The sequence below is a fragment of the Podarcis pityusensis genome (genome assembly GCF_964106645.2).
Source record: "Podarcis pityusensis genome assembly, chromosome: 13".
Taxonomy (NCBI): domain Eukaryota; kingdom Metazoa; phylum Chordata; class Lepidosauria; order Squamata; family Lacertidae; genus Podarcis; species Podarcis pityusensis.
In genome coordinates, this window is record NC_138038.1 from 4882680 (window position 1) to 4905449 (window position 22770).

At 42.8% G+C, this 22770-nt stretch overlaps 1 protein-coding gene across 13 annotated transcripts in view; it reads left to right on the forward strand.

Moving 5' to 3' along the window:
- Positions 1 to 22770, forward strand: part of COBL (cordon-bleu WH2 repeat protein) — a 96508-nt gene that overhangs the window by 56726 nt on the left and 17012 nt on the right. For 12 of the 13 annotated variants that reach the window (XM_080976492.1, XM_080976485.1, XM_080976491.1 and 9 more), the window contains 2 exons: positions 1708 to 1828; positions 4143 to 4313. In XM_080976492.1, the coding sequence (XP_080832618.1) occupies positions 1708 to 1828; positions 4143 to 4313 (292 nt within the window). The remainder of the gene's footprint in view (positions 1 to 1707; positions 1829 to 4142; positions 4314 to 22770) is intronic. The other variant, XM_080976489.1, reaches the window with a different exon arrangement.

Genomic DNA, 22770 nt, shown 5'->3' on the forward strand with positions numbered 1-22770 from the left:
AGAACAAATTGAGGAAGGCAAATCTCCTACCACTTACATAACGATATATATGATGCAGAACTAAGTTATATAGTGTACTTGTCACGTACTAAGTTGCATGTGTGAAATGGAACAAGACTACATTCTGCGTATTGAGTTAAGCTGTGATGGCCATACGAAAAAGAACTTCGTGACTTTGTGACCTTGATTAGATAAGTTAGACTTCTCAGTCTTTTAACTAGAGGTTCCACACAGAAGTATGCAGACTCTGTCATGCAATGTTGTTGTTGTTTAGTCGTTTAGTCGTGTCCGACTCTTCGTGACCCCATGGACCAGAGCACGCCAGGCCCTCCTGTCTTCCACTGCCTCCCGCAGTTTGGTCAAACTCACGCTGGTAGCTTCGAGAACACTGTCCAACCATCTTGTCCTCTGTCGTCTCCTTCTCCTTGTGCCCTCCATCTTTCCCAACATCAGGGTCTTTTCCAGGGAGTCTTCTCTTCTCATGAGGTGGCCAAAGCACTGGAGCCTCAGCTTCAGGATCTGTCCTTCCAGTGAGCACTCAGGGCTGATTTCCTTCAGAATGGATAGGTTTGATCTTCTTGCAATCCATGGGACTCAAGAGTCTCCTCCAGCACCATAATTCAAAAGCACTGTCATGCAATAGAGCATAGTATTTCTATAGCCCTTTTGCAAACTACTCCACATACTTCATCTCGTTGATCCTTGCACCAGCTGTGCAAGGTAAGCTAGAATTATCTCCAGACTCATGACCTCCAGACCTAGACTACATTCAAGTAGCCACACACACAAAACCCCTTTTGGTTTAACATGTTGCATTTAAAGGCTTCCCGTGTTCCCTCAAGCTCCAGAATGCTGGGAAACTGCAGCTGTTAAGGGCAGACATCCCCTTATCTGTCATGTAGAGAAATTGCTTTCTTGGAACGGAAGGGCTATTGGGATCGCAGCCCATGTACCCAGAAATCAGTCAGACATCTGCGCTGCAGGAAATACCTCCCCAAAGTTTCAAGAAATAGATTCCCAATTCACAAGGAGGTGAATGGTCTTGAGAAACTGAGAAACTAGTCCATATATATGACAAATATATTGAATAGCTAGGTATGCTTCTAAGGTGATTTAACTGTGTGCCTAAAAAACTAATGTGATGTGACAAATGTATGTCTGCAGGCATGACCATCATTGCAAGACTGGCAGTGCACACCTCCAGTGTGTATATTTGGTGGCAAATAGCTCACTATTGACCCAAATAGGCACCACTGGCACATTCCCAGCACTGCCCACCAGGCTACATAGACAACGTGCAACATCCAAAACCTTTTCACCACAGGCAACTCACCATGTGGTCTGCACACCCTTTGCACACCCAACTAACTATGCCCATAATGATTTAATCACCCACAACTAGGGTCCCCCAAGAAATCTCCCCAAGTCTTTATCATGGTCATTCTGCAAAGGGCAGGAGACAGCCAGCACTTGGAGTGTGAATTGTGTCATTGGGGAAAAGAGTCTCTGCCATTCTATTTGCTGTAATACATACCTTTTTTCCAAAACAGGCAACATTTTCGGCAGATTTACAAGACCCCATTTTGTGGCCCATATTGCCATTTTGAAACATGCACACATATTGAAAGTGTTGAAGATAATTGTGGTTCTCCAAAAGCAATAGTTCAAATGCTTAGTACAGTTTTCCTCCCCTTACATCTTTGGCAGATGTCCCCAAGCGAATCGCAAAACGATTTACAGAAGAAAAAACGGCGTGCCCCTCCCCCACCGACTCCTCCAATACAGAACAGGACAGAAGAAATGGAAGACAAGAGGAAAAGCACCGTTGGTAAGAGCAATTTGTTATGATTGCGCCTGATGCATGTGCTTTATGCTGATCTGCCAGTTGTGTGATATATTGGTACTAATCGTAACATATTCCCACATGGACAAGAAACAGTGTAATCTGGAAAATTATTAACATGACAGAATGAAAGTCTGGAAATAAGAAATAATCTATATTTTATGAATTGGTTGAAGAACTCTGCTGGAGTAGATAGATAGAGTGTGTAACATATAGTGTATATTAAATAATTTGTTATATTCAGTTTTCATTGTAATGTTGAATATTAAACAGCACTCTCCTGGTGCTTTAACATTCCTTTCTTAGGTACTCAGACAACATTCCTCCACCTTTATCTAGCTACAGAGATTACTTATGAAAAGTGGTGTATATTGAATATATACAAGTACAATAAAACCCAACTTAATGGTTGTTGTTTTATGAGTATATATTGGATATTATGGGCAAAATTGTCCCATGTCTAGAAATAATAAGTTGTAAATCAGTCCAGGGCAAAAAAAGGCATACTCTTCCAAATTTTGAATTAATTTGGTTCAGCTGAAAATTCTTCCCAATCAGTTGGTATTCTACTTAGTCACATCCTTAGCAAGCTGCCATTTGATGGATTGCTAAAACCTATGAGAGAATTCATACACAGCAGCAATAATCAACCAGTACATTAAATTAATCAAGTTACAACTTCTCTGATGCATTTAAGATTCCATCTGATGGCCTCATGTTCCCTAAAGCAACCAGTACATGCATAAATGAACACTCTTAATTGCTTATATTATAAGTGCCTCCCATTTTGGAAGAAACCGTTTGGCTTTATGTCTATATTTATTTTCACTAAATTACCTCATATTTAGTGTTCCAATTTTTAAGTAGCAATAGAAATCCATTAGCTTGGGTATCACTGATGTGCTTGTTTATATATCTAGAAAGAATATTGTTATGAAGGACTATTTTAAGAACATTGAACATCTCTTTAATCTCTCTGGATGTTATAACCTTACTGTTCTCACAAGGGGTACCATCTTGAATAATATATTGAGGGTGCCCAGGTAAGCCCTGGCCTGCACAATCAACCACAGGATGCAGCCCACACACACCATTTGAACGGCAATGCCCATCAACTTTGGGGGTCTCCGGCCCCCTCAGATATTTTATTCGGGGGGCAAACGAACCTTGGCCCCTAGGAGTTGACTCCTATGGGTTCCAACCATCCCCATTCAACCTCTGTATGTTTACTGGTGACAATGAAAGTTTTGAATTATACCCTGATAATTGCACGCCACTGCACAGAACATGTTGGATGAAAGAGAATCAGTCATGTGGTTTAGTGACCAAAGTGTCAGGCTTAGCCTGAGGAGATCTTGATTCCAGTACCCCCCTCTCAGCCATGGAGCTCACTGGTGTTGTTGGGCCTGTTGGTCTCAGCTAATTTGCAAGAAAAAGTATGTGGGGGGATTTGCCACCCCACCATCCTTGGAGGAAGGTAGACGACTAACCAAGAACTTATTGACTTATGCCCCACTTAGTGTGTGTTGGCAGAAATGTTTTACGTAAGTTTAAACCACTACAGCAGGGATGGGGAACTTGTGGCATTCCAGAAGTTTCTGGACTCAAGTTCTTATCAACCTTAGTCAACGTGGTCAGGGTTATGAGAGTTGTAGTTCTGCAATGTCTGGAGAGAAATAAGTCCCAGTGCCTCCATTATAACTTCTAAGAATGTATGCAGACTTTAACAGCATTTATATGAATGGGTGTTTGGGTGATATCCAGTTAAATAGTAGAGTAGACCCATTAAAACAAATCAACTTTACATCAGGCATTTTTGAATGGATCTACTCTGAGTAGGAGAGGTGGATGAAAGAGAATAAAACATGATACAAGGGAAGAATGATGGGTCATCTGACCTGATCAGACAATGCAAGACCACAAATAGGGCTTGAAGTAAGGAAAAATATATTGCAAGGCAGTACCTTGTGGTTTTGTGAGCACATGCTTTGAAGTTTTTGATTATCATAAAAAAATACTCCAAAGCATGCCTACACCATACCATACTTGCAAATTATACCATCCAGCAGGCTTTTTCACAATTATGAAAAACGGTGTTTGATTGATTTTCCCAGATGCCCACTACTTAAAACAGTCAATATTTATTAGTCGACACCTGTACACTTTGGCATAGCCAGCTTCCCAGGTGGATGGCAGCTTGGAAAAAGTGGTTTTCACACGCAGTCAGAGCAAAACTAAGCAATAGATATTTGACTTGATGATCAAAGTAACTAGTAAATTCCAATTGATTCCCCTGTAGGTAATGGACGGCATGTGCCACAAAAGCCTCCTAGAGGCAACCCACGTGGCCCACCCCAGTTAGTGATCCCCCCACCCCCACCATACCCTCCTCCTGACAGAGATACTATGGATCCAACCGTATTGTACAGTGAAGCCGATGTTACAGACCCACCCAAGCTGGTACCTAAACGTATGTTTGAATAATTGCATATTTCATTTTCTTAACTTCTGTGGCGGGGCGGGGGGGGGGAGGGGCTTTTTCCAGACTTTCCTCTGTTCTCTTTCCAGTCATACATGTGTTTTCCTCTCCACTCTGTCTCCTTTTTAAAAAAATGCACAATGCATTATATTAATTTGACTAATATATTTGTTTCAAGAATGTCAACTCTTTACTGATAACAATCATGATCTTACTTCATGCGTTTGGATACTAAAATGAGATTCATTATTTGTTTTTTGTTTCTTTTTTTATAAAGTTTTTATTTATTTATTTAGGGTTTTCTTGTTGTTTCCTCTCGTTTCAACATAGCGTTGTTGTTGTTTTCCTCGCTTTCAACAAACATTGTAGCCCATTTTCCACAAAAATACTTTTTTGAGTTATAATATTAAATAGCCCACATTTATTCTCGTATCTGTCTAGTACTTACAGTCTACAGCTCTGCCTTTTTCAAAAAGCACCTGACTTATCATAGGTATAAAACTGTGTTGGGGGGAGGGGAGACGGCATTTTTAAATGCTAAAAAAGTAATAATGAAGAACAAAATCCACAGTTTTTTCAGTTAATTTTGTCTGTTTTTTAATAGAAGTTTTGTGAGTATATTTGCATCTGCAGTCAGGGATGGAGCAAGATTGGAGGGGAAAAGATAATAAAAACTAACCATTGTCTGGGTTAAAGCAGCCTGCCTCTTTATTACAGACAATTTGGGACTGCGTGGACAGGGGACCCCCAATATTACTGACTACCCATCTGCTGACAGGGCAAGAAGGAAGGCTGACTTGAGACAGCACTGGTGGGGGCCACATTTCTGTCACAGTAACAAAACTGGGACCTGAGCCCTTCCATCCAAGGCCACTTAAGGGGGATGGGGGGTTTGAAGAGCCTACCTCTGATTCTCCCCCAGCCTAACACCCAAGTTCCAGAGTCAGTGACCTAATGGACCCAACCAGATATGGAGAGCAAGTTCAAGGAAAAGCTAGTGTTTGCTAAGGTTAGGGATAGGGGACAAATTTGATTCAGTTTGCATTTAAAGCCAAATTTATCATAGCCTCACTTTCCAAAAATAAAATAAAATACAAGATTCAAAACACAGCCATCCAAAATGTGCATGTATATGAATTTTGTGGTGCAGTTTTTTTCTTTACAATATTTTATTTTCAAAACATAAACACAATAAAACAGTATATCGGTATATCAGTACATGTATGGCATAGTGACAATATTACATTCAGACACACCCCACCCTGAAATTGGTGGGAAGGAACCAACCTCCTATTGCAAAACAGCAATGCTCAGTTCAGACAAAATAAAAAGAACAGCGACTTGGTATTCCTAGCTGCCAGTCATGGTCCCAGGTAAAATTTCTTTCTAAGCCTTCTGGCAAATACCTCTTTGTCCATGTAAAGAAATCATTTAGGGATAATTGAGGGAAACAACCATATGTGGGAAGGCTGATGCCCGGGACAGGTTCTTAGGTTATTGTCTAGTGAAGAGAAAGAATTCCCATTCCAGTTCAGTCTCTTAGCCCAGACCTCTGTCCCAGTGCCAAGTGGCCTGAGGGTTGTCTTCTTACATTGTGATGTAGCAAAGCCATGGAACCAGCCGCTTCCTGTCAGCTGCCACCCAATCCCCTTTCTGCACTTTTACATTTCATACATCGTGAAAATACAAAATATAAACGTGGTCATTGCGTGGACAGGCGGAGTCCCCCAAACCCTGGGCGGGCCCCCAATGTGGAATAACGATTCAAGACAACGTGCTATGGGATTAAAATTGGCCACAACTTTATTATATTTCGGATGTGGGTAGATCTTGGCTCAGGCATTGGGTGTTTATCCCTCCCAGTCCTCCGCCAGGGATCTGGGGAAAATCAGGGTTATCCAGTGTGGGGGGGATGGGCTGGCTCTGGAGAACATATGTTCAAGCAGAGAGAGCCCACCCCCCGTTACGCCGCTGTCGCAGGGGAGAGCACTGACAACCTCTAGGCATATGGTCAAAGCCTCCCCTCAAAAACCCCTTTAATGGGGAATCCTGGTATCGCCGCCGCAAAGAGGAAGGGAAGATAGACTAAAGGATTCCGCCCAAGGCCTGATACCGCCAAAGTTGTGACGTTTTGCTACGGGAAAGGCAAACCTGCCAATGCAGGAGAATTCCTTTCTGGCCCTTCAACAGCGACCTTGACGCAGCAGCGCCCACGTACCTGTGAAGAAAAGGTTAATCTGTAAAAGAAGGCTTAACTGAGGGTGGGTAGGGTGGGAGAAGCTCTGGAGCCAACTGAAGATTCCCAGGTAAGATCCTTCCCCTATCGTGTGGGCAGGGTCCCTCCCCCTACCTGGCCTGGTCACCTTGGCAACGCCTCCCCAGGGGGGATTGGGCAACTGGCTGAGGTAGGCGGAGACCTCCAGGTATCCCACCTGGGGAAGGCGAAGCCAAGCCTGTGCTAATGGGGCCGTATAGGGTCCAGGGGCTGCACGCAACCACGCAAAGGGCGCCCCCCCCCCTGTTTAATGTGGGGAGCGGTCATTAACAGAGTTCCATTGTGTGATTCATAAAATACTGAATTCAGTTGTTGCTTTTTAAGTACTTTGCAAATGCAAAGCCTTCCCCAGCCTGATGCCTTCCGTATATTTTGGGATGCAGCTCCCATAATCCCTGACTGTTGGCAATCTTGGCTGATGCTGATAGAAGCTGTAGCCCCAAACATCTGCAGGGAAAAGGCTGCCCTGTGAGCTTTCACCTGAACTCTTAAAGGTGTTCCTAAGTGAGAATTAGGTCTATGTCAAAGGGCTATTTGAGGTAGAAAGGACTTTGATTTGGGGGGTGGGAGGTGTTTTCCATAAAGTGTGTCTTACAGAATTGATCCACAGATGTTAATAAAGTGTCACAATAGAAGACTCATTATGCTAGAATTGTTTCTGTGAAGTTTCCCCACCAAATATTGTCCCAAGTAGACCTCTGATTCAGAAGCACCAGCAGCGTTTCTGTATGTGTGTTTATAATAAAAACTGTCGCTTTCCAAAGCTGTGTTAAATAGATAAATTGGCAGTTGTTAAATATCTAACTTAAGAACTTGTCACTGGAATTCTTTCAGTATCTAGAACTTGCCTCTTGAGGTTTTTTTTTTAAAATGTTGCTTGCTGGGGAGATATCTTAGGACTGCCATATCTCAGTCCTGCAGATAGGAATGGCCTGATATACATATTATGCAAACTATTTGCTGATTATTCAAATCATATGGTATGTTGCAAAATAGCTGTGCAGCCTATAGCGTTGCAGTGTGCTTGCTTGCCGTTTTGTGCTTTGACCTATTTATTCTCCTTAAATGATCTATCCTTTTGGACCACTAAGCATACATATATATGTATTGTGTGCATTTCTAACATTACTGATCCATGGATGTCTTTGTCTTTATTTTATTAATCTGCTTTTCTCTATTATGTTATTTTGAGATTGGTTGAACTTTCATTCTGTGTCAGCCTTAAAAGAATGATTTGTCACATGCATGGTTTGCAGAAATTTTAATGAGTTAACATCCTCATCAGAACATATTTACTGGAGAGTAAGTTTCCATTGTGTTTGTGCGAATTACTTACCTGGTTGCAATACTATAATCTATTCATCAGTAAGTCCAATTGAGATCAGGGAAACTTACTGCAAGACAAGTGCGCATAGGAGTGTCGTCAGAATATTGCATTGAATTCTGTGTGGTGCTTGTATGCGTAGATAACAATATATTATGCCATCATGAAATGTTTTGAAATATAAGCCTGTTCATCTAGTACTTGGCCATTGGGGTGAGATCGGGAGTGGACCTTAGGCTTGCATACTCTCTGATTTGCTCTGGTTCACCAGATGGACTCGTACTAAACATGTCCCTCTAATGCAGGGATGGGGAACTTCTAGGCTGCTGGCGTAATGTGGCCTGACAGTCCTCCACATCCAGCCCTCTTCCTCAGCCACGCCCTTGCCCCAGCCACACTCTCTGTGGGCCCACCACACACCAGATAGAAATGTGCTGTCCCTGGTCTCCCGATGATGGATGTTGATCGTCTGAAGAGTGGGCCTGATTTTTGTCCCCATCCCAAGCCCAGCATCATAATGAGGATGAAAACACCCTCCCCTGAAAGCTGATCCGCTGATAAACCAGGGCACTGAATAAGGAAGAGTTGCGTGCAATTGCATGTATGATTGTATGCATGTCTGGCCCTGACAGTTTTGGGGAATGCAACCTTCAATAGCTTTCCACTGGAGTAATCTGTCCCAAGCCCCAAAGATTCCCAACCATCTAATGCAGGCATGGCCAAACTTAGCTCTCCAAGCTGTTTTGGAACTACAACTCCCATCATCCCTAGCTAACAGGACCAGTGATCTGGGATGATGGGAATTGTAGTCCCAAAACAGCTGGAGGGCCAAGTTTGGTCATGCCTGATCTAATGCATTGGTTTATTATATGCAGGGAGCTTTTTGTATAGGGGGAGCAATAAAAAATGCTATCACCATTCATGAACTAAGTGCTTAATAGAAAACACCCTTCACTTCCCTGTGGCTGAATGCAATGCATTGTACGAAATTGCATTGAAATCCCCCCCCCCCCCCAAATTTCATAGAATCATAGAGTTGCAAGTCCAGATTTGCTGCTTGATTCCCACGTGGTTATTTGAGAGGGGGATTCAATCTCAGAAACTGGGTAGGACGGCAAGGAGACATACAGTTAGTAACAACAGTGATGTTTTCTAACTTTTAAAACTGTATTTTGATACTGCCGCAGGCAATGACAACAGCAGAGCGCTCCTGCTAGGAGCCAAGCCACCATTTCATTTCCTCTACAATGGCTCTGGATGTAGTGTTCTGGGGCACTGTGGGAGGAAATAGGAGCCCCCATTTCCTGCCACACTGCCCCAGAATGACACTATGTCCAGTATCAATGCCTGAGGAATTTAATATCTATGAATTCTGACATGGATGGCCTGCACCTTTCAAAAAACTCTGCAGGTTAGAATTTACTTTATTTCTTTATGAAATTTCTATGCTGCCCTTCATCCAAGGATGATAGAGCGGTTTACAATATATAGGGAAAGCAAATTCTGAAAAGCTTCCTTGCTTACTGTCCTAGAAGCTGTTGGGCCAAGGAGACTGTTTCATTTACTTGTCTACCACAATTTCATTTTTAAAAACCTAAGCAATTTACAAAAGAAGCATTACAGAAGATGTGCTTACCCTTCACATTTTTTACTTGTCCAAATTTTGTGATGCACCTCAATGATTCTACCAAGATGTGTATTTGAGGATAAAATAGGTTTGGAAATGTGTACAATGAAATAATACACATTTAGTTATATTTTTGTGATTAAATATTATTCAAATACAAAGTTTGTGCAAAATTTTAAAACAATGGCAAATAAATGCAGAAACTGGATGGAACGCACATATGACTGAATGCACACATGTGATAGAGACCTGACCTATACTGATCTATGCGTTCCTAGTGTCGAGGTCATTCTGAGGGAAAACGAAATAGTGGCTGTACTGATGAGAAAGGATCTCTCTGCTGTTGATGGCAGCCAATTTTTAAAAGTTAATAAAGAGCCATCCTCACTTCTGCTAATGCTGATCTCTCCGCAACTCACCCCAGTTGCTGAAATAACTCCCTATTGCAGGGACCTGAGGTTAATATTTCTATCTCCCATTCAAGATGCACGTTCTTTTTTGAGGGCAGTGATTTCATAGTTTCAAAACCAGAGGTCTATTGAGTAGGGTGGCTACTGAGAATACCAAAGTGGGCCACCTGTACGTTAGAACAGTTGCAATTCTATTTACAAAAACTGCATTAATTTTGCTCATGCTGGCAGCAGTCATAAAGGAATGTGTTGGATATTTAATCCTATACATGTCTACTAAGAACTAAGCCCCATTGAGCTTAATGGGACTCACTTCAGGTAAGATTGCAGCCTAAAATATTTTGCTCAGTCATTAATTATATTATTTGTTTTCCCTCCCCAACAGTTTATTGTTGTGCATCATTCCCTTCACGTTCCAAGCCCGTCTGACATAGCTTGCCTCTTCCTATGATCTTCATACCTCTGAACCTCGTTGCCTTTCTGCCTTCATTCTTTTTATGTTCCCTTTTCCCACACTGAGGAAAAAATGGTGTGTGAATGGCATCTTTCTGACTTTTTCTCCTTCTTCATTGGCATCTTTCTGACTTTTCCTCCTTCTTCGTTGAACAAATAGAAATATCTCACCTTTGTGAGATAAATTTTCTTCAGTAGTGAAAAGAAATTCTTGCTCAATATGTTATGTTGATTCAAAATAATCCAGTATTTGTATTGCTTCTTTGAGTCTAGTATTTTGTTTTATTTAGATTTGGGATGAGGACCATTTAGCCCTGCAGATCTTGTTAGACAACAACTCCCATCATCCCTGACCACACTGTCCGAAGCTGATGGGAGATGGAGTCCAACGCCATCTGGAGAGCCAGACCTCACCCACAATAGAGGGGTTCAACTTTTTCATATATGCAACATTTTGTTGAAAACACATTGTTGGTGTAACTCCTCATTTCCCACCCATTTTAGTTATAGAGCAGAGGAGACTTTTTGGCTTCATGGGCCAGATCTTTGGCAGGGCTGGGCTTGCAGGCTGAATTTGACTGGTGGGTGGAGCCAGCCATCCGTCCATCACCTGTCACCACCATCATGTGATTTGATACACCTGACGTCATGTCAGTGGGCCAAATGGAGAGGCCTAGCGTGCCAAATTTGTCTCACAGGCCGAAGGTTCCTCAGCCCTGGTTTGTAGGACAACACTTTTTTAAATATACAGAACATTTTCTTTACTTCTATGGTCCTGTAACATCTGCCTAAACAGGTGTACTTGGTGTTAAAATACAAGGTGCTTTTTGTTGCTTTCCCTGTAAGCAGCGTGCGGTGCAATTTTATACATGTCTGTGAAAAGTAATGATACTTACTCCCAGGTAAGAGTGCAAAGGATTGCAATGCCATACACGCTTCTCGTGAATAGGCCATTGAGAATGAAGATTTTATTCTGACTAGACAAGTATGCACTCTTAAGGGTCTATCAGATGTAATAGGAATACATAAAAGGTAAAGGTAAAGGTACCCCTGCCCGTACGGGCCAGTCTTGCCAGACTCTAGGGTTGTGCGCTCATCTCGCTCTATAGGCCGGGAGCCAGCGCTGTCCGCAGACACTTCCGGGTCACGTGGCCAGCGTGACAAGCTGCATCTGGCGAGCCAGCGCAGCACACGGAACGCCGTTTACCTTCCCGCTGGTAAGCGGTCCCTATTTATCTACTTGCACCCGGGGGTGCTTTCGAACTGCTAGGTTGGCAGGCGCTGGGACCGAACGACGGGAGCGCACCCCACCGCGGGGATTCGAACCGCCGACCATGCAATCGGCAAGTCCTAGGCGCTGAGGTTTTACTCACAGCGCCACCCGCGTCCCTATAGGAATACATAAGGCACATTTAAAAACATTCATATTTTCTCTACTTTTCATACTATTGCTGTCTTTAACTACTTTGTTGTGATTCTATAAGTACACTATATACTGTTTAGTATGTATCAAATTATTTTAAACCACTGTTTGTGTCATGGTAAATCTGATTCCACAATTTTGTTTTTATATTCCCTTCAAGAGTATTGCATTCTTATGTGGGGGGGGGGGTTGGGTTTGTTTTTTTTAAATCAGCTCCTAGTTAACAGAATTGCAGGTGTTTTGGAAACAGCAAAAATTGATCATGAATGTTGATCAGCATGTATTTTTTACTCAAGCTAATGGTTAAGCGTGTGTTTTATGAGATGAAATGATGTTCACAGCCAGAGCTGTATTATGCATAGAAAAGGCTGTAGGTGTTGGAACTTTTTTTTTATCATGTAATACATTGTGCTGGATTGAATAATTAGTCCTTTTTGCAGAACCACTTGCACCTTGGAATCATTTCTCCGTGTGCCAAATACACACAAGCATTCACATGGGTGAGAAATGCCTAAACAAGTTAAAACAAGTTTATAGCGCACACATTTGGCTTGGAAATGTGGCCCACTGTACTATTTAGTTATCGTATGTTTATGACAGGATAACAAATCTTGAAATCAATGCTATCTGTACACTATTATACATTACCTCCCCAGCATTTTTCCAATAGCTTTAACCTTTTAAGTTTATTGTTAAGAATAATTGTTCTTCAAAGGAAGTCTAAACGCTTTCTGAGATATATGGTTAAACTGAACTCTGGTGTTGAAACGCAACTCAGGGTTCGTCCACACTTTTGCTTGCCCTGTGCTTAGACAGCACAGGCCCGAGTAGTTTTCCACTTGTCCCCTGCTAATGCTAATAATAATAATTTATTTGTACCCTGCCCATCTGTCTGGGTTGCCCCATCTGTCTGGGTTCCAACATATATAAAAACATAATAAAACATTACACATTAAAAACCTTCCCAATAGAGGACTGCCTTCAGATGTCTTCTAAAGGTGATATAGTTCCTCATCTCCTTCTAGGCATGGGTCCGGGCTGTTTTGCCTTTCTCCTGCCAGTTTCCTTTGGAAAATCCATTCTTTCACACTAAATTGGAACAAATGGCAATCCATGGAAAATCTGGTTGCTGTTTGTTCCAGTTCAGTGCTGAAGCACAGGTTTTCCTGGGGGAAGGCATCAGGGCAAATGGAAGTGTGGATGATCCCTCAGTTCACTTTCTTGGGGCTATGCTTCCCAGGACCAGGCTGAGGGATGATTCCCATGTCACCTGGTTGAGATAACACACATATTGAGTCCCCTATGCATGTTCACACAGATGTGGCTTTAAATGGGGCTTACTCCTAGGTGTGTGGGCTCTTGTCTTTAGGAGGTCAAAGATTCTGTCATTCACTGGTGGCAGGGTTATGAAAAACACCTGCCTGTTGGTCAGAGTCAGTGGTGGTCTATATATAACCCAAAGTCAATTCATATTTAAAGAAGGAAGTGAACCAGTGGTGGGGAACTGGATACAACTTGTGACCTCACCTGCAAGCCATATGGACAGGTGGGTAGGTCAGCCCACCTTTCAATCACCTATTGTCATTATGATACCAACTTCAAAGGGACTTGCTGTCGGCACCAAGCAGCACTACTTGCCAAGGAACAATCTGGAGCACACTTCAAACTACTGAATAATCCTTTGCAATAGCACCTTTACCTACTGCACACCGGCATCAGGTGTGGGGCAGGTGGGCATAGTTTGGTGAAAACAGACTTGTGGGCCAAATTAGAATCCCTGCCAGGCCTCATTACACCCACAGGGCAGATATTCCCCATCGCTGCACTAAACTAAACCGTCCTCAGAGCAGCATTACCTAGCGCATTCAAAGATGCACTGGTGGTGATTTGCTTAATGAGAAAAGTGCAGCTACAGAAGGATGAAATTCAAGTACCCCTTTTGCCACTGAGAAAAAGCTAAGTTCAACCTCCACAGAGTTTCTAGAAGTTACACTTCTGGGTGGGGAATGAATGCAACTTACTTTTAGTGTACATGTAAAAGGTAAAGGGACCCCTGACCATTAGGTCCAGTCATGACTGACTCTGGGGTTGCGGCGCTTATCTTGCTTTATTGGCCGAGAGAGCCGGCATAGAGCGTCCGGGTCATGTGGCCAACATGACTAAGCCGCTTCTGGCAAACCAGAGCAGCGCACGGAAACGCCGTTTACCTTCCCGCCGGAGCAGTACCTATTTATCTACTTGCACTTTGAGGTGCTTTCGAACTGCTAGGTGGGCAGGAACAGGGACCGAGCAACAGGAGCTCACCGTGTCGCGGGGATTCGAACCACCGACCTTCTGATCGGCAAGTCCTAGGCTCTGTGGTTTAACCCACAGCGCCACCTGTGTCCCTAGTGTACATGTATAGTTACTTGCTATTCTGACCCAGCCAGGGGTTCTAGCGCAAATGCGGTCTTGTGCTAGGCAAAGAGTCTGCATCATATTCTATTAGCATCTGGAAAGTTCAGGAAGCAAAGTCTGGTTAAGGAAAGGTCAGGTTCCCCCAGGCAAGGTTAGACAAAGCAGATAGTAACCAAGATAACAGAAGTTGAAAAAAGCAGAGGTCAGAGCCCAAAAGGCAAAGAAGCAAGATAAGTAACACCCCAGGATAGCTCCAGGTAGCACCTGGATGGAAAGACAGATTTGAGTGTTGCTGCAACAACAAACACACCGAGGGCTTAGACACACTTTCCTTCTACCTTCTCTTTCCAAGCATGGTCCATGGCTTATAACTTTGTGTCTTTTTTCTCTGGAGCTTTCCCTGCAAAAAGCTGCTCTTGAAAGCTCAATTGGAGCAAAAGTTCATCTGCAGAAAACCCTAATTGACATTTGCTCTGATTCAGCTTCAAATTACGATGTTGATGGTGAAGAAAAAAGTTTGTATACTGCCCTCCATCTGAAGATTGGAGGGCAGTTCACAACATAGAAATACAAAATGAGAACACAAAATACATCATCACCATCATAATAAACAAACCAGTAACCCCCCTCCCACAAACACATTATTATTCATTGAATTTGATTGTTATTATTATTTTAAGAAATTAAAGAGTGGGTTTTCATGGGGAGAGCTCAGGGCAGAAGAAAACAACCATACCCCCACACCCAGAGCATTAACGTGCAGACACCTGCCTGTAAAGAGGTGGGTAAAACCTCCAGGTATAGGACGGTATATAAATTCAATCAATCAATAAGTGTGGATAAGCCCTGAGCCTTAAAAAGGACTGCAGATTCCTTTGAGCAAATAGCATTATCCCTCATGAGCTGGTGTCTACCCTGTTTTAAGAGCTGCATAAATCTCATTTTCTTAAATAGATTTCATAAACACAAATAAATTTCATCAATACAAAGAGAAGTAAAAAGAAGCAGGCCGCAGAATGCCTTCCAATGTTGCTGCCCTGGGCTAGTTAGCTTGCAGTCACCTTTCCCACAGTTGCAGCAAGGCCAGGGAAAGGCTGCGTGGCACGTAAGTGGAAGAAAGGAAAAAGGGGGGAGGCGGGCCACATGCTCTGAGCCACCTGTGAATGGCGAGGAGCAGCCAGGCAAGGCTGGAAGGGAAATAATTTGAGGCTGTTGGGCATTCAACATGCAAAGCAACTGAAGAGTGAGAATTTGAGCCAGCCCACCACCACCTGTTGCCACACAAGGAAGAGGTTTGAGGTGCAGGTGCCTCAATGTGGCGCGTTTTAGCTGCTCTGCTGTGCTCCAGACACTGCACTCAGTGATTTCTTTTCCTTCCAATCTTGCCCTTCCTCGCTGCCTCACCCGTGACGCCACGCGCACCACTCGCTCTCACTCTCCCACCCATGCAAACTCTCGCTCTCCCCCAACCCCAACCAGACCCACACTCAGCCCACACATTTTTGATGATGACTTCAAATATGGGATTAAATCAATACGCGATTCTGTATTTTAAGGTTTAGGTAGCAACCCTAGAAGTAGACCATGAATTACCATAATCTGCCTGGGGGGGGGGGAGAGAAACTGGGAGCCTGGTTTCATCAGCAGTCCTCCACACAGGGCACTTGGACCTACTCCTGCACCACCTTGCCAAAATATTATGCTTTCATTTTTGTTTGGCCTCATAGCTGTTTTTCTGCTGCTCTTATGCTTCAGGATGCCAAGGTTTTGCAAGCAGACGGGAACCTAGAACAAAGTTCCAAATAGCTTGTACAGAGATGGCACAGAGTCATCCATGTTGAACCATCATGGCTGCTCTAATGTGTGTTTACCTGGTTCTACGGGTTAACAGGCCCCCTCTTGAAAACCTGCTAGGCTAAGGCCTAACACAGACATCACTGCTAAGTGATCACTGCTAAAATCTGTTTTCAATGAGCAACACACAAATGAATTAAACTGTGCTGATATATTATGTTGCTTGACTATAAGTATAATAAAAATGAGATATTATACAGTGGTACCTCAGGTTAAGTACATAATTTGTTCTGGAGGTCCGTTCTTAACCTGAAGCACCACTTTAGCTAATGGGGCCTCCTGCTGCTGCCCCACCGCCGGTGCACGATTTCTGTTCTCATCCTGAAGCAAAGTTCTTAACCTGAAGCACTATTGCTGGGTTAGCGGAGTCTGTAACCTGAAGCGTATGTAACCCGAGGTACCACTGTAATCTATTCATTCTTCTAAATACTAAGTGCCATAAAGAGCCACATACAGGAATCTTACACAGCCACATACAGAAAAGGTCATGATATTCATCATTAGAGTTTTCTATTTTGAGAATGTTGCCTATGTCTGGAGTCTTTATGGCTCATTCAGCATTTGCTTCTCATCAGTTGCATCAGGCCATTCTTCAGGAACCAGTACCCCTTGGACAGGAAGGGCAGTAAACAGGAAGGAATCATAGAATCATAGAATCCTAGAGTTGGAAGAGACCACAAGGGCCATCGAGTCCAACCCCCTGCCAAGCAGGAAACACCATCAGAGCACTCCTGACATATGGTTGTCAAGCCTCTGCTTAAAGACCTCCAAAGAAGGAGACTCCACCACACTTCTTGGCAGCAAATTCCACTGTCAAACAGCTCTTACTGTCAGGAAGTTCTTCCTAATGTTTAGGTGGAATCTTCTTTCTTGTAGTTTGGATCCATTGCTCCGTGTCCGCTTCTCTGGAGCAGCAGAAAACAACCTTTCTCCCTCCTCTCTGTGACATCCTTTTATATATTTGAACATGGCTATCATATCACCCCTTAACCTCCTCTTCTCCAGGCTAAACATGCCCAGCTCTCTTAGCCGTTCCTCATAAGGCATCGTTTCCAGGCCTTTGACCATTTTGGTTGCCCTCCTCTGGACACGTTCCAGTTTGTCAATGTCCTTCTTGAACTGTGGTGCCCAGAAAATGACACAACAACGTTATAGAATTGAAAATGGCCACAACTTTATTTGTCACAGATGTAGGTAGGCTTTGGCTTCCAGTGGTTCTCAACCTGTGGGTCCCCAGATGTTGTTGGACTACAACTCCCATCATCCCTGAGCTCTGACTTTGCTAGCTAGGGGTGATGGGAGTTGTAGTTCAACAACATCTGGGGACCCACAGGTTGAGAAAGGCTGGCTTAGACAGTGGGTTTGTATCCTAAATCAGCCTCCTGACTGAAGGCGATGTTTGAACAGAGTCATGCCTGGGTTAAGGGTCACTTCAAGATGCAGGTCAGCTAAGCTGCCCCTCCACCAGGTCTCCATTGAAAAGTCTAGGCCCATCTGCTCCTCTTTTCGGCTTCAGGACAGAATCTTCCACCCAGACGCCTTTGGAGGGTACCCTGACATATTGCATCAGCTCAAGTGTGGGCGGAGGTGAGGCACCAACCCTCGCCCCCTTCCCAGGAATAGATTGAAGATACAACCCATTGCCTTATACATCAGAAGTTGTGTCAATGGCTACAATGAAGGCAAAAACCCCAAACAGGCCCAATTTGTTTGCAAGCAAATTCCTTCCCAGCCCTGAATATGGCAGCCATTTATATCCACTGCAAGGTCTTTCAGACATAGTGCCCGCTGACCCGCTTGTAGGGAGGATGGGTGCACTGGCGTAGCATGGGGGGGCTGAGGGGCCATCGCCCTGCACACATTTTGGGGAGGGGGTACTACCAGGCACCCCCAAAACAGGCTCCCACCAGAGCCTGGCTCCAGCATGCACCCAGCTGCAGCCCTGCTCTCAGGTGAGACCTAACCGGGGGACGGAGTGGAGGAGAGTTGGTGAGGCCCAATGGGCTCCCTCCGCCCCCCACCCACCTTGGGGGTGCTCCCTGCACACCTGCCCCAAGCGATGGATGCGTACTCTCAACTGCTGCTGCCAACTAGGCTGCTGGCTCAGGGCAGCCAGCCTATATTCTACAGCACCGAACTAGAATGAAGTTGTGCTTCCTCTGGTCTGCTGTCAAAGCGCCCGGCCTCTATTGGCCAATTCAAATTAAAAATTTGGCAGTCAATCCTGTTACCCCCTGAGGCCAGGTGAGTCAAAACCAAATGACCAGCCACAAAGGGTGAGGGGCTGCCCCCCCCCGCAAGGAGCCAGGCCAGGCTGCAACCATTGCCCACCCTAAATGGGGTAAACGATCTTTGCCATCTCCATTTCATTTGGGTTGGTGTACAGTAGGGTTGCCATACGTCCAGAATTTCCTGGACGTAGCCGGGATTCGGCCATCTGTAACAGCGCCCCAGGCAGAAATTGCTAAAATTTCCGGGAAAATCCGGACATATGACAACCTATGTCGGAAGCGCAGATTTTGGCAAATTTCCTTAAGAATAGCTCAAAAACTTACTTTTTCAGCAAAAAAGCTCACCAACTTTTGTGTCTGGATTTTCACTTTTTGAAATAATGGCATTATTAGTATAGGCCTATAGCTAATTAGTGTAATGGGTTTTTTATAACATGCACTACTGCCAGGCCCATGCAGCGTGAGGAACCAGGTACACTTGCCCCCACCAGGGCACAGATGCTTTTTTACTTGAGTTTATTCTAACAAGACTTCTTTCCCAGGCCTCAAACAATCTCTGCACAGGCCTAACTATTGCAGCTGTGGCAGCAAATTCTTTTAGGGTAGGTACAATATTAAAAACTTCTCCAGGCCATATTTCTTCCAAACTATCCGAAGTGGCTAGGGTACATCCATTGTACATAAATGTATTTGTACTTGAAACATGGTATGTCAGTTAAACCTGTAGACTTATAGAAGAAGGAAGGAGAGAAATCGCTCAAGAGTAAAACAATTAAAAGACCTGTTAACACGAAGGCTTGTGTTAAATAGCATTTACTTAGAAAACAAAACAAAACTCAAATAATAGATTGTGACATTTATCTCTACTTTTGTCTGAAAGCTGTCATCAACCAAATTGTATAGTAAGCACTAGCCTTAATTCATACTATCAGATACAGTTCATATCTCCATTCCGTGAATAGTAATTTGGCTCTACAAGTGGGTTTTGTGCTGTTCACCTCCTGATGTGAACCACAGTTTTCCTTGCAAGCCTCCCATTTTGGGCTGTTATAGGAGTTTTGGCATCACTTTGCTACATCTTGCTCTTCCAAAACATCACCCAGCATTTGCATGTGAGATAAATCATATAAATACTTTTTTGTTACTAATCTGCTCACTTAATGTTGTACATATCAAAACGCCAATATGGGCTTTTACAGACCCAGTGTCCCAGTATAAATATTTTATTGTGTCAGTCATTTAAGTAGACGATCCTGCAAATCAAGTTGAAGGTATCTGTTCACAATAGTATTTATAGGCTGTTGTCTACTTAAAGTACATTCTGCTCCTGAATCCAAAAGTTAAAATTCAGTTCCTCACCCACCCACCCTGGTTAACCTTGTCTGGATAATACCTAAGATCTTCCACCATGGTTTGGCTGGAATGCTGTCACAGTAGTCCCCATATAAAACCATCATCCTATTTGCATGCTGCCCATCCACAGTTAAAAAACCATGCTTGAGGCAGTTTACAACATGAAAAGATAAACTTTAATTACAAATATAACAAAAGTAGTCAAAAACAATAAAGCACATAAAAAGCACACAACCAAATTGCACAAGTTCCACATAAATCATAACATCTAAAAATAAAGATAACAAAAAAAAAAAAAAAACAATAACAGCAACAAACCCCGCTAAACAAGAGTATCTTCAGCCTCAATTTTTGTAGCTGGAGTCAGTCCAGGCCCCGCCCTCCCAGGCCAGGTGGAAAAAGGCCTGCAAGGCAGGGAGCAGGTCTTCTAGGATTCTTCCTACAATAGCCTTTACATGAGCTGCCTGGCCTGAGGGCACTTAAGCCCTCCTGGCCAGAAGTAAATAGAATAGATTAAATCATCCTGGAATGGTCCCCTCACTTCAGCTGGAACTGGGCACACACCCCATTAGCTAAGGTTTCTATCTTAATTTCCAGTCAGTGACACAATTGCTAATTTGTTGGATTTTTGTTGTTGTTGCTCTCAGCAGCAGCAACAACAATTTATTATTTATTATTTATACCCCGCCCATCTGTTTGGGTTTCCCCAGCCACTCTGGGCGGCTCCCAACAGAGCATTAAAAACACAATAAAAGATCAGACATTAAGGACTTCCCTATACAGGGCTGCCTTCAGATGTCTTCTAAAAGTCAGATTGTTTATTTCCTTGACATCTGATGGGAGGGCGTTCCACAGGGCGGGCGCCACTACCAAGAAGGCCCTCTGCCTGGTTCCCTGTAATCTCGCTTCTTGCAGTGAGGGAGCCGCCAGAAGGCCCTTGGATCTGGACCTCCGTGTCCAGACTGAATGATGGGGGGTGGAGACGCTCCTTCAGACGCATTAACTGTGGATAAGATGTCATGCACTAGAATGGCACTATCTCACACTTGAATTGTGGAACGCTTGCCAAACTGTTTGCCCACCACTGTATGAGGAGAAGCGGCTGCAGTAAGGAATTGGGGTAAAAGGTTTTTCATTGCAATGTAAATTCATCCTTACTGACCTTTAAGTTATGCACACTTCCAACGCTACCATTTCTTGATACAGCTTCCGCCGTGATTTCAACAAGAGGGGAGTCAATACAGTTACTAAATATATCTGAAAGCTAAGATAATAAATGTAAGTTCATAGATGCAGCTGTCATATTTTTTATAAAGTTGTAAGATTATAAAGAGCAACACTGCCATTCTGGGAAGCTGTCCCAGAGCTGTCCCACACCCTTTTTAGGTTGCTACTTCAAGAGGCTGCATAGATAATAGCGCTGCAAATCATCCTTTGCTCTGACATTTTAATGGAAACAGAGAGAGCCATTAGGTTTTATATACACACCAATGAACATCAGCATGTAATGCATTGTGCATTTATTAAAAAACGACTGTCTACTTTGTGTACTTTCCTGCTCCGCTATTGTATCTCTTCTGGCCTTCGTGCATTTTATTTTTTTAAATGGCTAGAAAGTTTTGTTTATAATTTTAGCGTGGGTTTTTTTTCTGATCATGTTTTCTACTTGTAATACGGGTGGTTATGTATTTTCTGCCTTTTATCTCTGTTTGTGTAGGTGCTGTTCTGAATCTTTTTCTTTATTATTTGTATGTGTTGCATTTGATTTGATAATACTGTATTTTACTTTTTGTTTAAATGGTGTTTTACTTATTTATTGTAAATCACCCAGATAACTTTATGTTATGGGTCGGCACTCACATGTCATAAATAAATAAACAAATCATATGTAACTTGATTTTAATTTGGTGGGGGCACACAATAGTAGTGCTGGAAATTGGGTGATTTCTCATTGCCTCCCAAATTCTAGGCAGTGCCAAGAACCTTTAGCAGCACCCACAGTCATTAATTTTGGAATTTGCAGAGCTTTCATTGTGATTTGTAACCTTTTAAGTTTTACTGATTGTGCTGCCAGAAATTGAGTTTTGTGCATAATGGGTACTGCATGGTCTCAATCAAGGAGACCTGTCCTTTAATTTTATTTAATATTTCACTGACAAAGATGCAGGTATCTCCAAACACTTTACTCAAAGTTTAAACTTTGGATATGTAACAAATGCATGCCCTAAACACATGAATAATAATAATAATAATAATAATAATAATAATAATAATAAATTTTATTTATATCCTGCCCTCCCCAGCCGAAGCCGGGCTCAGGGCAGCTAACAACAATAAAATAGTACAACATTCTAAAATCATTTCATTATAAAATTAATTCAACTCAAATTGATGGCAACCATTAGGCTAAAGTTCTGTGAACTCATTTTGAGTATTCCAAAACAGGAAAAAACCTCAATTTGAAAAACATGTTCACTGTGAGATTTCTTTATTTCAATAGTCATTACTCCCTATCACCTGCCTCCAAAATAAATGTTTTCTTAAAAAACACCCAACCCATTTTCCTTTATAATCTACTTGCTTCTTTGCAACAAGCTTGCTGAGGTTCTGTAGAAACTTGTAATGATCTTTATCTAAGTTAACAGGCACACGTAGCTTAAATACAACAGTGCCTTCACTGCTGAAAACCTATTGTTCCGTTAAAAACTTGATTCATTTCAGTAAATGTACAAAATGCTGAAATGTACACTTCAATAGATTTATGCTGAACTGGTGGTTGTGATGTTCTTTGCAAAGTTTTTCAGTTTTATATTGTATTAAACGAAAGCTTAAAAGTTTTGCATCTGATCCTGTATGTCCAAATTCGTCTTAAAATAAAAGAAATTAAGACTGCAATCCTAGCCCCAATTACCTGGGAATAAGTCCCTTTGAATTCAATGGCAATTACTTCTGAGTAGATTTAGGATTGCCCTGTAAAGCATCCTTGAACCATCCTGTGCATATTTATTCAAAAGTAAGTCCCTCTGTGTTCTGTGCCCCATTTACTTCTAGGTAAGTGTGGTTCAGATTGTTGCTTATTGACAAAGTATGTTCAAAACTGA